At 57.4% G+C, this 13611-nt stretch overlaps 2 protein-coding genes across 2 annotated transcripts; both read right to left on the bottom strand.

Annotated features, from left to right (window-relative positions):
* Window positions 1-5156: 5156 nt before the first annotated feature.
* On the bottom strand, window positions 5157-10605 carry VDAG_06387 (metal resistance protein YCF1; the record flags this gene model as incomplete). Its single annotated transcript, XM_009658765.1, has 6 exons — window positions 5157-5485; window positions 5916-5984; window positions 6048-7033; window positions 7206-7309; window positions 7370-8793; window positions 8874-10605. The coding sequence occupies 6 exons, from the start codon at window positions 10603-10605 to the stop codon at window positions 5157-5159; spliced, it is 4644 nt and encodes a 1547-aa protein (XP_009657060.1).
* A 938-nt stretch (window positions 10606-11543) lies between these two features.
* On the bottom strand, window positions 11544-13401 carry VDAG_06386 (tripeptidyl-peptidase; the record flags this gene model as incomplete). Its single annotated transcript, XM_009658764.1, has 3 exons — window positions 11544-11623; window positions 11683-12169; window positions 12268-13401. The coding sequence occupies 3 exons, from the start codon at window positions 13399-13401 to the stop codon at window positions 11544-11546; spliced, it is 1701 nt and encodes a 566-aa protein (XP_009657059.1).
* Between the last annotated feature and the right edge of the window lie 210 nt (window positions 13402-13611).

Raw genomic sequence — 13611 nt, 5'->3', positions numbered from 1 at the left:
AGGGAGCTAGGCATTTTACGAGCAAAAGCGACGGCAAGGGCTTCTTTCCCTACACTCCCCTGAACCTTAAGGTGGGTTGGATACAGGCATCGGGGGGCCACTGGGGCCCTCTTGTCCCCGCCAGTGGTCCTCCGTCGGCCGATACAGTGGATACAGCGGGCTTTTGGCCGACTGACTCTGTTGCTGCGTCTCCTCTGGCCCCCCCTTTTCCCCCCTCCACACCCCTGGCCAGAGCTCGCCCGAACGATGACGGGCAGAGCCGCAGCATATGACAAAGATCCAGTGCAATTTCGTTAGTAGTAAGTAGTTCTACGCAGGGAGGGAGAGAGCTGCACGGGTGTCACGGCTGCTCAGAAGAGATCTCCATGGATAGCTGAAGGAGACTAAGGCAGGCTGTGGGAAGCAATCGACATATCTGGAGCACCCCCACCGAGCATGGACTCGACCTGACTTCACAAGCCAGCTCGTCATCCAATAAATGGTTAGAACTTGGTCCCCCCCGCCCCCCCCCCCCCTCCCCCAAAACCCCAAGCCTCGGCTTCGAGCTTGACCTTACCTGACTGGACTCGATAGTCTAGCATACCCTTCAACTCACCCCCATCGATCAATCTCACCTATGGCACCTTGAACCTTCTTCCTCTAAGCGAGGAAAGATGCTCACCCACTGGATGCGGGGCGAGCCATGTTGGTATTGCAGGGGCGACTAGCCTTCAACACCACGGCAAGCAGGCCCCGTCGGATTGGCTTTGTTGGATCGTTCCTTCTGACTCTCATAGGCACAACCTTCCTGTCTACATGTACTACCTATCTCTTGGGCAGGCAAGGGGCCGGAGGCAGGTTCCTCGCGGCGTGAATTGATCAGCTAGCTACTCAGGCGGAAATCTCGATTGGCGCGGTCAAGTGCCGGCCTTGGTATTTGCCCTCAGTTCGTTTGCGGGGGGGGAGGGGCGGGTAAACTGTCCGCCTGCATTACATGCCACCAAGGTACATCTATCCCATCTACTCTCCGTAGGTACCTGGCCTGAAGTCCAAGTCAAACTTCATGCACCTCTCATCACGACGGTCGATCATCAGCAACTCAACCTTGGAAACTTGAATTGGCCTATGCCAGGCCCTCAAACACCCCCGTGCGCTGCCCAGGATCTTGCCAGTTCAACCCCCCTGGACCCATGCTCACACCCGTCCCATCCATCCTCGCTCTTGTCTATGTATGGCAGCATGATCGCCCCAACCTGGCATGCCTGTCTACATGTACGAGGGCCAATGCTGCACTCTTTCAAGGTCAAACTCGAGCCCGCAGCAAAGCTCAGACGCACTTCACGTCGCACAACAGCACAGCAGCCGGCGGTGATCCGGCTGCCCCAACAGCAACCCAAACGGTTCTGGGCTTTTGCACGGCCTGCGCCTGAAGCCTCCACACATACTCGTCGAGCTGGCACAGACGGTGATTCCCCATTGCCAACGAAGCATGTACCCGCACATCCCGTGGTGTTTCCACGTGCACCAGCAATAAATAACTGACCATCCTGCACAGTTTCCGGATCTTCCGCATGCAAGGGGACTGTGCCTGTTGATGAACACGACCAGTTCTGCATACGACTGGCGCCCGTTGGGGTGGACAAGACAAGCAACCAGCATACTGGACAACCACGCTCGCTCGCCGTCTTCCACGACCACTGTGCTTTCAGCTCCGAGGTCGCCGCCAGTTGCCCAATGCTTGGTACCTGAGGAGCCCTGCTCCTACCGAACACTAGATGGATCGCCGATGCGAAGGCACGACGATTACCCATCGTACCCTCCAACGTCTCCGTTTGTCTCCGCTTGAGTCAGTTCACCATGCGTCAGTCGCCGTTGCAGCCGACGATGATCCCTTCAGATGGAATTCCTAGCTCCCTTTTTTCAGCTTTTCCTCTCTGACTTTCCCCACAATCTCCTTTACTACCAATTTCGCAGTGGGGGCTCCACTCATAGCCGCCTGTCATCTCAACTCTTTTTCGACACCTCTGACGTGCCCAGAGTAAGGCCTGTGCTCCAGAAAAAAAAAATCACGATAAGTATCGCGAAGCCTCCCGGAAACACCGTCTCGGTCGCCCAGCTAGACAGGGCCGTCGGAGCCCGCGGTTGATTTCGTCCCTCGGAGCTGAAGTTTGTCTTCGAGTTGACACCCCCCGAAGCCCGTAACACAGTGTCTACGCTGAAGCTGACTGGAGAGTGGAAGGTGGAGTGCGCGAATGCCCTCTTCTTCTAGCCACTCCCATAACGAGGGGCTGATTCAGCTTGGAGAGCCCTGTACGCCAAGGATACCGGCGCCTCGTGGCTACGTTACCGTCCGGGTGGGAATGGAGACCTGCCAAAGCCATGACTTTGCTTCTCTCGCCTTCATTCTGGGTCGTCAACATCCTGTCAGCCAACGGGCTCTGTTTGCTAGCTCTCAGACTCCCAATGGCCGTTGGTTGACGCCAATCCAATGCAGGCTACCCATTCGTTTGGACCGTCGGCCCCGAATCGGGATGCTTGGAGGCAAAGGGAGGGGGGTGCAGATGTGGTGCCACGCATACTAGGCACAGCAGGCATCTTGGATCGGCTGTGAATGGCTGCGAATGTAATTTGATATCGACCCTCGAGGTGACATCGAATTTCGACATCCTAGATAGGCTGCTTCAACAAACTTGGCTTCCGAGGATATCTTCCGGGCTTATTGGTAAGTCGAATTAAAGCAGAGCGATAGAGCGTTTGCGTTGCTACCTTGCCAGGAGTGATCACCTCTCAGACGGAACCTTGCACGATACCAAGTACGACCTATTGCAGACCCGCTCATGTCCAGCAATCAGATGCATCAGCCAGTCCTCTCGCCTCAGTCCAGAAATGAAGCTCCGTGCACCTGTCATGCGTTTACAAACAGTCGACCTCCGACAGCGACAGGTTTTGGGGTCGCACAGGGTGTGTTACACAGCATTTTGCGCACGCCACAGTTCGCCATTTGGGGGTAAGAAGAGCAGAGAGCTTTCCAACCCTGGTAGGCCTGGCCATTAGTCCTGTTATTTCGAAATGGCACAGCGCGGGGTATCGCTGTCGGGAATATGGATCGTTCATGAGTCTGTTCCTGTGACTCAATGCCGCCCGTCAAGTCAGGCCATGTCTCTGATCAAGTCGTTTCTTCACGGCTTTTGCAGGTATTATTCTGCAAGTCTGATATTGCTTGAACCTTGACTGAGCCGCGGACCAGGGAGTGTCCGGTGACAGTGCGCAAGCAGTATGCAAGCCCGCTAGGGCGCTGGGACCAGTGTTGGTGTGCAACTGAGCTCGCCGGCCTCGAACAGTAACATACTGGATCAGGGACCATTGCGCTGGTGCAAGACGTTCTGCATGCTCGCTTTCGTCCAGCTAGGTCGATGACCCCATTCTTGGAACGCTCCTGGACCTGCGCGTCAGGCCATCTGACCCCTAGATGGCGTCCAGGGGGTTTCTCGTCACGCTCGCTCAGCAGAACCCGTCCCTTGTCGCCGTACCGTATGTATATACGTGAAGACAACATCAGAAAGCAAACACCTCCAGCACTGGGCCGCATCCCTCACGCTGGGGCAACATGGCCCCGGCGGTGAGGATTGGACGAGCTAATGCAGTCATCTCTGTCACATCCCAGCTACTAGTCCATCCACCCATACCATCAGCCTGGCGACACAAATGTCCGAATACAGGTAGCAGGCGACGGCCGGGCGCGGCTTGGCAGCTCCGATCACCTCCCATGGCGCCGTGTCGGTGCCACCTTGACGACAACTGTCCCACAACAATGGCCCACCCATGCTTCTTGTCTCAAAATGGGGGAGAGTTCTGCACAACAGCAGCCATGCTTCACCTCGTGTCTCTGCCACCCCCGCCCGAGCTTCCGCCAGTGGTTCCTTTTGAGTACAGTACAGCGAGCGCCCTTTTTTCAAATGTCTCTGCAACCCGGATGCCACACGCCATGCGAGATTGGTGAGGCGAAGGGGTAAGCAGACGGGCGGGCAATGTCCCAGTTCTAGACACGCCTGTCGTCATGGGAGGGGGGCGGAGACGGGACCTGAAATGTGAGGCCAAGGAAAAACGCCATGGTGCCCAGGGATGTGCCCTGCCAATGTCGCACACGGCTCGCATGGCAATGTGTTCATTGCCCTTACTTTTTTTCGTGTATTTATCTCTAGCTGCCTCGGGACACACGCACGCCGGGCACTTAGCCGCACTGTTCATCACCAACTCAAAGTAGAGGTATCGAAGATCCGACCTCTGGGTGGCGCGAGGCTGACTAGCCCGCCGCCTGGGCTGGGGTAGACAAAAGCCACAAAAACGACGCCCCCGCTTACTGCCTGCCGCCAGCCGCCTGCCGGCCTGGAGCCTGGCTCCAGACTAAGGGACCGAGCCAAGGATGGCAATCGCAGGTTATCCTCCTAGCTGGGCGGTTGAACGCAAGCGAGTTCGCCCTGAAAAGCCCATCGTTGCTCCATCGGTCACTGAATGAAAGCTGATGGTCTGGGTGGCGCTCGTAGCGGCCCCCTTCTGCCTACCTAGGTAGCTAGCGAAAGTCCCGTGTTGAATAGACGTCGTCATGCCGTTCTCCCTTGGCGATAGCCTAGGAGATGCGAATTGCTGCCGGCTTGTTGTCAGTGAAGTGTGTAAACTGGCTGTATTGAGTTTTGAGCCCTCGCCCGTCTCGATCGTGCAGGGTCTCTCCGCTACTGAGAAAACGCGAACAGACGGAGCTTCATGGCGACACTGGGGTACACATTCTGACCATGCCGGAATATGCGAATTCAAACACAGGGCTGGCAAGATATACCCAGCGCCTTTGGTTTTTTTTCCACCCCGACAAGCGCGCGACCAGGTATGTAGAAGTAGCTTTACACCAGACCAGACCTCTGATACAAAACGGGTCAGACTAAAAAAAAACAGGTTTCGCTTTTTTCTTTTCTTTTGGCCATCCGTCTCAGCACCCCGCCACCCCGACAGCCTTCTCGATGACGAGTGGATCAATGCTGACGACCCGTTGGGCCACGCTGCTTATCAGCCCCCTTGCCCTCCCCTCCCCCCCCTCGCTTGAAGTGGCAAGCGGATTCCCCCGCTCCGTAGTGACGGCCAGATCCAATCCCGTGCTTTCACAAGCGTATTCCCGAGACACCTCATCAAGTCTCCGTCTCGAGACCAGCCTGCTTGACGAGCCCGTAGAATACGCCCTGCTTCTTCAGTAGTGCCTTGGGTGAGTCAAACTCGACGACCTCGCCCTTGTCCAGCACAACAACGCGGTCGCTGTCGAGGATGGTGTTGATGCGGTGCGCCACGGTGATGATGGTGCGGTTTGCGAAGAGGGGAGACCGCAGCGTCTGCTGCAGCATGGCATCCGTCTCGACGTCGACGGCGGCTGTCGCCTCGTCGAGAACCAGAATGTTGGAGGGGGTCAGCATCGCACGCGCGAGGGAGACGAGCTGCCGCTGGCCTTGGGAGAGGTTGGACCCTGTGTGTCGTCAAGTCAGTGGGCTGCGCATTGTCAAGTGACATGATGATGTTTGGTGGTGGGCAACGCTATCCAGGGTGAAGCATGCTGCCGTCTGTGACATGACTGAGAGTCCGTCGAGGCAGACAGAGGAGCTACAGCACGGGACGGCGACCATCTGCATGTAAGGCAGATCATGCAGGGGACAGTAAATGGAACAGATGGACGCATTTGAAAGATGACGACCAAGCCAATGTCCGTGGTTGCGCGACGCGCCATGTCGTTGCCATCATGACAAGCCCAGTAGACAGGCACGACAGCATTGATGGATGCACACGAGATGGCCGCCTCAGTCATCCACAGGGTACACGGGGACGGGTGCGAGCAGCAATCACACGAGGAAATGGCAAAAGCCGACGGAAAGCGAAGAAGCGGCGGCGCGCGAACTTACCTCCTTCATTGATCTTGGCCTCGAGGCCACCCTCCATGCTGTCGACGTGGTCCTTTAACCGGGCGTGATCTGTGATGACCGAGCATTAGCTTCCAGCCTAATGTGTTGCTTGTGTGACGAAAGAAAACTCACCAAGTACGCTCCATAGCTCCGTGTCATCATGTACATGACCGGGGTCCAAGTTGTCGCGAACGGTACCCTCAAACAGGGCGGCGTCCTGGGGGATGATGGCCAGTCTCCTGCGGAGGTCCAACAACCCTATAGAACTCGTATTAAGACCATCAATGCTGATGTTGCCCGTGGTGGGCTCGATGATGCGGAACAGCGCAAGCGTCAGTGACGACTTTCCTGCACCCGTCCGCCCGACGACGCCGATTTTCTCGTGAGACTTGATATCTAGGGATATGTTCTTGAGAACGAGGTCGAGGCCCTCGCGGTAGCGAGTGCTATAGTTCTTGAACTCAAGACTGCCATTCGCCGGCCACGTGACCGGAGGTCGGCTCTCCTTGATGACCTCCGGCGCTTCGGCCGGCAGACGGGCGTACTCGAGGACACGCTCGACCGAGACAATGTTGGTCTCGACTTCGACAGTCTGGCGCACGATCCAGTTGAGGGATGTCGTAATCTGCAGGGCGTATGACATGGATAGACCGACCAAGCCGGCCTTGAGACCGCTGTGGTTTGTCACGGATATGATGGCAAGGCCGGCGGCGGCCAGGATGACGAGAGCACCCATAAACTCAAGACGTACAGCCAGCCAACGGTTGGCGCTGATGGAGGGGTAGAACGCCTTGAGGTTCGAATCGACTCGCCACTCGTTTTCGAGCTCGAATCGCTGCTGCTGTCGGTACGCCCGAATGGTCGAGACACCACCTAGTGACTCCTGGAAGTGTGCATAGATGGGGCTGCGACTAACGCTGTCCAACCTCTTGAGCTCACGAGACGTTCGTAGGTAGTACCGCTGGATCCAATAGTAGGTCAGGGCGAGTGGAATGATGAATGCAATAAAGGCCGGCGTAGACACGGAGATGACCGCAAGCGTGAAGCAGGATCGAGCCAGATTAACGAAGAGCATGTTGAAAGTCCGGGCGAGCACCTCGTCCACTCGATAGATGTCACTGCATGAAAAACGTCAGCCGTTGCACTCCCGCGCCTCTTCAGTAATTGCCTTAGACATCCACCAACGTGCATCAGGGGCACGCACCGAGCTCGGCTCGAAACGCCACGCAGATTGGTGTTCAAAGTACGACCATGAAAGAATGAAGCGGCTCAGTATGGGGTGGCACGAACCTGGAGAAGCGATTCAGGATGCGGCCTGTTGGTGTGACGTCAAAAAATGACATGGGTGACCGGAAGATGGCATTGGCCATTCTCTCATGCAGCTTCCTAGAGGCCTGTTGTGTATCAGTATGATGTCGTCCGAAGCATGGTGGCAACGGCGATGCAATGCTTACCTCTATGGAGCAGAAAATCCACAGGATGAGAGTTTGCAGAACGGTAAGGAGGGAAGAACCAATGCCGAAGGCAAAGTAAATGCCGATGAACATGCCGACCTTGGGGTTGCCGTGGTGCTTCTGATTGTATTCTGCCCAGATATTGAGCCAGACCGAACCACCAATGTTGGCCGTCTGCGAAGCTAGCAGTGCAATTAGGTAGACGGCGACCGCCACAAGGTTGCTGTTCTTCGCATACTCAAAATAGACGTCCCACTTGACCTTGCCCTGTTCCGTGTGCTCTTTGCCCTGTCGTGTACGGCTGCCAGCAACCTCTTCGTCGGTGAGTTTGCCGCGGGGACCTCGGAAGCTAGCGGTGCTAGCACGCCTCAGAGTCGCCATGCTGTCGGATCGCTTCTTGGCCGAGGTGGAAGCGCCTGTCTTGATGGGTTCCATTTCGGGGACACGCTCTTGAGCCTCCTCCATTTCGTCCTTCTCCTGACCCGTGGTCACAGGTTCGAGGACGGTAGTCGATGTGGTGCTAGAGCGACTGGAGCTGGCCTTGGACGAGGAGGGGCCAGATGATTCTTGACCAGCTGTCTTGATGAGATCGGAGACCATGCCCTTCATAGCCACAAGTTGCTTGTATGTGCCCTTCTCCACGACCTGTCCATCCTTGATCATGGTAATGTAGCTGGCGCCTTGAAGGACGAAGATGGAGTTGGTGGCCAGGATGCGAGTCTTGGTGTTCAGTAGGCCCCTGGGGCCAAGGACATTCTCGGTGATGTGCTTGCCTACGTGGGAGTCCACGGCCGAAAGGACATCATCAAGAAGATAGATGTCAGCACGGGCATAGACAGCGCGGGCCAGTGCCACACGCGCCTTCTGTCCACCGCTCAGGGAGATGCCACGCTCGCCGACGACAGTCTCATCTCCGTCGGGCAGTTGAGCAAAGTCGTCAACCAGGGCGCAAGCCTTTACAGTTTTTTCATAAAACGTAGAGTCGTAACGGTATCCAAAGATGATGTTCTCCTTGACCGTAGCGTTTAGAATCCATGGGGACTGCGCGACGTAGGCGACGGTTCCGTGTACTTCGACTTGGCCGTTGATCTTCCACAAATCACCGAGGATACTTTGCAGGAACGAAGACTTGCCAGCTCCGACGCGACCAACGACGCACGAGAGCTCTCCCTTGTAGGCGGTGAAGTCAATGTCACGAAGGACAGTCTTGGACTCATGACGGTTCCAGGAGAATGTGCCGCCACGGATGACGACGGTTTCTTCGCCCATGTCCTCAGGAGCAGGCTTGACAACAATGGCATCGGGCTGGATCTCTTCGGCACCCAGGAAGGAGGTCAGACGGCCGACGGCGACACTTGCCTCCACGATGGATGTTATCACCATAGGGAGAACGGCAAGGGGGAACGTCAGGAGGTTGAAGAGAGCTGCGAGCCCCCAAGTCAGCACAATGCCGAAGGTATGGACTCGGCGAGGCAAGGAAGGGGAAAGGGGGATGGGAGCTTACCGAGAGCAGGGAAGACAATTTCGGTGGTCAAGGGCTTGTCTTGGGTCAAGACAAATACGGTAAAGGTCGAGCACGAAACGAAGAAGGGCGCTGTGCTCCAGGTGAAGTTGGCAAAGGCCTGTGTTGCTCCAATCTTGCGCAGGTTCTTCAGCTCCATATCGTTTCGGACAAAGTTGAGCTTGTTCATGAAGGCAGCACCCCAGGCATACAACTTGATGCTCTTCATGTTGTTGATGATCTCGTTAATGAGACGACTTCTTGCGTCCTTGTTCTTCATCTGCTCCTTCTGCAGGTTACGCATGATTCGGGCAATGAAGCCATGAGCAGGCATCATGATGACCATAACACCGACACCGGCGAGCATGGACCATCCGACGAGGTTGTACAACGACACCATACAGATGACGATTTGGAACGGGGCGGACCAAACTTGCTGAGCAAATTGCGTCAAGTCCTGGAGGCGCTGGGCGTCAACAGCCATGAAGTTGACGATGTCACCGGTGGACTTGGAAGCACGTCCCTCGTTGGAGAGCTTCATGGACTTTTTGTAAATGGCAGAGGCCAGGCCGCCCTTGATGCGCATACCCGTGACGAAGGCAAGCTGGAAGTATTGATGGACCATGGCGGTCTGGAAGGTAGCGCAGCCAAACATGCCGACGGCAATGGCGGCACCCTTGATGACGGGCTGGGGCTGCTCGCCGTCACCGTAGGAGCTGACAAAGGCTATGAGCAGGCGGAGAAGCTGGGGTTGGATGTACTGGGAGACATCGTTGCCAAGCTTGAACAGAGCGGCGACGGCGTAGGGCAAACCGTACGCGCGGAACAGGGCAAGCCACAGCGAGGGGCCCTTGCGGTTCTCCAGCTGGCGCTTCCAGGCCTCGTCGAAGGCTTCGCCAGTGCTCTTGGTGGTGTCCTGGTGGGCGAGTCCCCAGAGGTCCTCTTCGGTCAGGTACTGCTTGTAGCCCAATTGCATGAGGGGCGTCATCCAGGAGAAGGTCAGCTGGGAGAAGACGGTGGCGTATTCGACAGGGCACTCTTCTTCATCGATCAGGACCTCGTAGGCGGTCGTCTTCCTCGGCCACAACCACTCGACAAGGAACTCGACGACAGACAGACCGACGCCGACGGTGTACGTGATGAAGTAGGGCAGGTTCTTGTGGTACATCTGCTGGGAGATGAGGGATCGGAGCTTGACAGCAAAGGCAATCAGGAGGAAGAGCCAGAAGAGAAGAGCGACGCCGTTGGGGTTGCGAAGGCGGCCATGCTCGAGCCACTGGATAGCAAAGATGACGCCAAGCGCGAGAATGGTGGCAAAGGTGGTGTACACGCGGAAGTCGCCATACCATATGTTGGGGTAGCTGGCAATCTGGATGGCAAGCTGGACGGCCACGTCTAGCATGATGACGACAAGAAGGGCTTGTTTTGTGTAAAAGGACCAGTCCTTCGGGGTGTTGGCGGGCTTCGTCTTCTTGAGCAGCCAGACGGTGGCCATGGTGCCGAAGACGATGCCAAAGGCGGCGACGACAGCGACCCAGACGTCAATGAAGCAGGGCGTGAAGTCATATCGGAAGGGGCTCAGAGGTCCCCAGCCCTCTTTGTTGCCGCATAATGGTTGCTTGAAGTGGTCGGTAGCGGAAAGGTAGTCGCTCCCAAGCTCGAGGCGTGGACGGTAGCCGGTGATGGACCCGGACTCCAGGACCCTCTGCGCCGCTCCGTAGAAGGAATTGGCCATTGTGGTTGTCGGCAGCTTCGATCGCGTCGTGAGGCTACTACGGGGGCTAGGCCGCCGCGAGGGCAGTCATCCACGGGCGTGGGGTTGGAGTGTCGGGACTGTGCAGTAGCAGCAGCAGTAACCGTATGGCTGCAGTCGAGTGGAGAGATGGGGATGCTCGTGATGGTGTCGATGACGACGTGCTTCGAGATGCACGTGTGTGCAGATGGACGAGGACCTGACGATCAGGGTGGGAGAAGCTGGTTGAAATCGACGGGAACCCCTCCTTCTTTTCCTTGTCCTTTTCTTCCTTTTCCTTTTCGGAGGAGTGACGACGACACGAACAGTAGCGCGAAAGCAACTCGACCAGAGGGCGACGAGAAGATTCGTCTGGGTGCGGAATCGGGCGTGGGGATGTTTGTCAGCGTCCTACTGCTGCTGGGCCTATCCTGTCAGGCCCGTTGACGCAGTAGCGTTCGTTACCTGGGTAGTGCCTACCGAACGGGAAATGTGGGGAGCTATGAAGGGCCTTGCAGCTGCCTTGTCTGTGCCGAGCGGAGTGTTCGTGCGGTGGGGACACAACTGTCACGCCTCCATCAGCCTGGCGGTTTTAGCCAGCTAATGTCCGGTTTCTTCATATTGCACTAGATGATGGATTGGTCGCAAATATGTCAAGCCCGATGTGTGAATAATGTCAAATTCAAAATCTGCAGACCATCTTCTTTCCTGATCCTGTTCTCGAGATTGGGGGAAAGAGTGACCGTACATCTTAGCCTTCAAGGAAGGTACCACTGCTCAAGTGGGGCCATGTGCAGGTACCTCCCCACCACCACACCCATCGCCTCTATCGCTTGTACCCCGTCATCTGCCGTGCCATACCGAACCTGAGCCTCAACTCTAACCTTTGCTATCACAGCATCTCCAACTACATGGCAACCACGGAACCCAGCAGCACCACATCATGCCTTGGTGCCATTGACCGCAATCTGTCGCAGCGCCTCAAAGTCGGGAAGACCAAGTCCAGTCACGGGGTCCCATCCTAGTCATGCTGTTAGTCAATTCATTCGTTCATCAGGTCGTCGAATAGCTGCTGCTTACCTTTTGTCGCATTCCACGATGCCCATGGGATGACGCCAGCACCGGGCACCGGATTGCCGCTCTGCAAGTCAATGCCGCCGCAGCCCTCGGCCTTGCCCTCGGTCACATCGAGCAAGCCGTCGACGCCGCGAGCGTACAGCCACGGATTGAGGAAACCCATGGTCGGCTGCCCAGCCCTCAACCGCGCATCGTTGAGCAGGCCGATAATGCCCGCCACCACGGGCGCCGCCGCCGACGTGCCGCCCGTCCGCCGAGGCCTGCCGGCATTGACAAACTGGTACCACGGCTCGAGGCTGTGCGCCGAAATGTCCGGGAACCCACGACCCCCAAAGTCGACGAACCCGCCGCGCTTGTAGTACGACTTGACCTCGACCGGGATCGACTCCTCGAGGTACGTCTTGACGGCCGCCTTCTGGTACCACGCCCGCTCAAAGTAGTTGCTGAAGCCGCCGGCGCTGCCCACCCACGCCACCTCGGGCGCCCACGCCTGCGTACCGCCAACGGCCGTCAGGTAGGGACACGTGCCGGGGAACGTTGGCGTGAACTCGACGCGCCCGCTGCCATGGCACGGCACGGCGCCCCGACACCCGCGTCGCCGCTCGACTCGAGGACAGTCACGCCGCGGAGGCCCATCATGCCGATGAGGTTGCACACGCGCTTCGCGTACTCGACCGGCACCGTCTGCTCATCATCGCCGTACGACGACGACAGCACCTGCGGCACGCCCTCGTCGTCCGTGGCCAGCAGCGTCTCGTAAAAGTCGAGGTACGGCTCGTTCGAGTTGGTCGACGCGTTGGTGATGCGCAGGTTCGGCACGAACGGGGGCGAGCCGCCCGTGATGAACTGCTTCAGCGGCAGGTTCTTCGTCACGGCTGCCAGGAACTGCGCGTCGAGGTTGGCCTCGCCAATGTCGCCGTTGGGGTCCTGGTGATCCTCGCCGCCGTTGATGAGGACCGTCGTAAAGTTTCGGGGCGGCAGCTTGAACGTGTTCAGGTACTGCGTCAGGTCCTCCTGGCGGGCCGACTGGTTGAGGAAGCTGGCGAACGCGACCCGGCTGCCGGCCGCGGGGTCCGCCTTGTAGCTGCCATAGTTGTATGCTTCCTCGAGACAGTCGGGCGTGATGACGGACAGACAGGTCGTCGTGTTGCGGGCTTGTCGGGAATCGAGCTCGGAGGTCTCATCGTCGGGTATCATGCGGTGCGACTTGGTGCGGCCGAAGAATGTCGTTGGTGCAACGAGGTCAATGTGCGCCGTGAGCGTGTCGGGGATGGAGTACTCCGTCGTTCGCAGCTTCTTGTGGCCCTCGACGTCGAACCAGGCAAAGTCCGCCCCGAGCAGTTCATTTGCCTTGGCAACCGTTGTAACAAAGTCAACAAGGGGGCCTCGGCTTGACACGGCAGTGATGCCGGCGTCCTTCAGCCACGACTCGACGGCGGTCCTCGAGTGGTTCGACGGAGCAAAGAGTGCATTGACCTCATCCTTGGAGAGGTACTGCCCGTAGTGTGAGCTCGAAGGGTCGGAGACGGAGCGCAGCTTTGACTCGAGCTTGTGGATGTTCTGATGCTTCAGGGCGATCTGGAGCTGGATCTCGTCTCCGGCCGGAGCTTGGCGGATGAGCTGAATGCTGGCTGGGAGGGTGGCCGCGCGGGAGACAAGGAGTGCCTCTGTCAGGGCGACGAGGGTGGCTGCCACGCAGGCGTGGAGCTTGAGAAGCACCATGGTGTAACAGGAGATGTACTCAAAGGAAGTAGATCATGGGCTTTTCCTGCTCAGACTTGACAGAGCTGGCTTGGCTTGATGTTACAATGGCAAAGAATCAAAGTGCTGATCTCAAGTGAGCGATCATCAACACCTGGCACAAGAAAGACCAAGACATTGGCCGAGGAGAACGAAGAAAAAGTGCCATTCTTGTAGTCCCTCCCGAGTCAT

This window comes from Verticillium dahliae, genomic scaffold, assembly GCF_000150675.1.
Source record: "Verticillium dahliae VdLs.17 supercont1.12 genomic scaffold, whole genome shotgun sequence".
Lineage (NCBI taxonomy): Eukaryota > Fungi > Ascomycota > Sordariomycetes > Glomerellales > Plectosphaerellaceae > Verticillium > Verticillium dahliae.
This window is presented reverse-complemented; position numbering and strand designations above follow the sequence as displayed.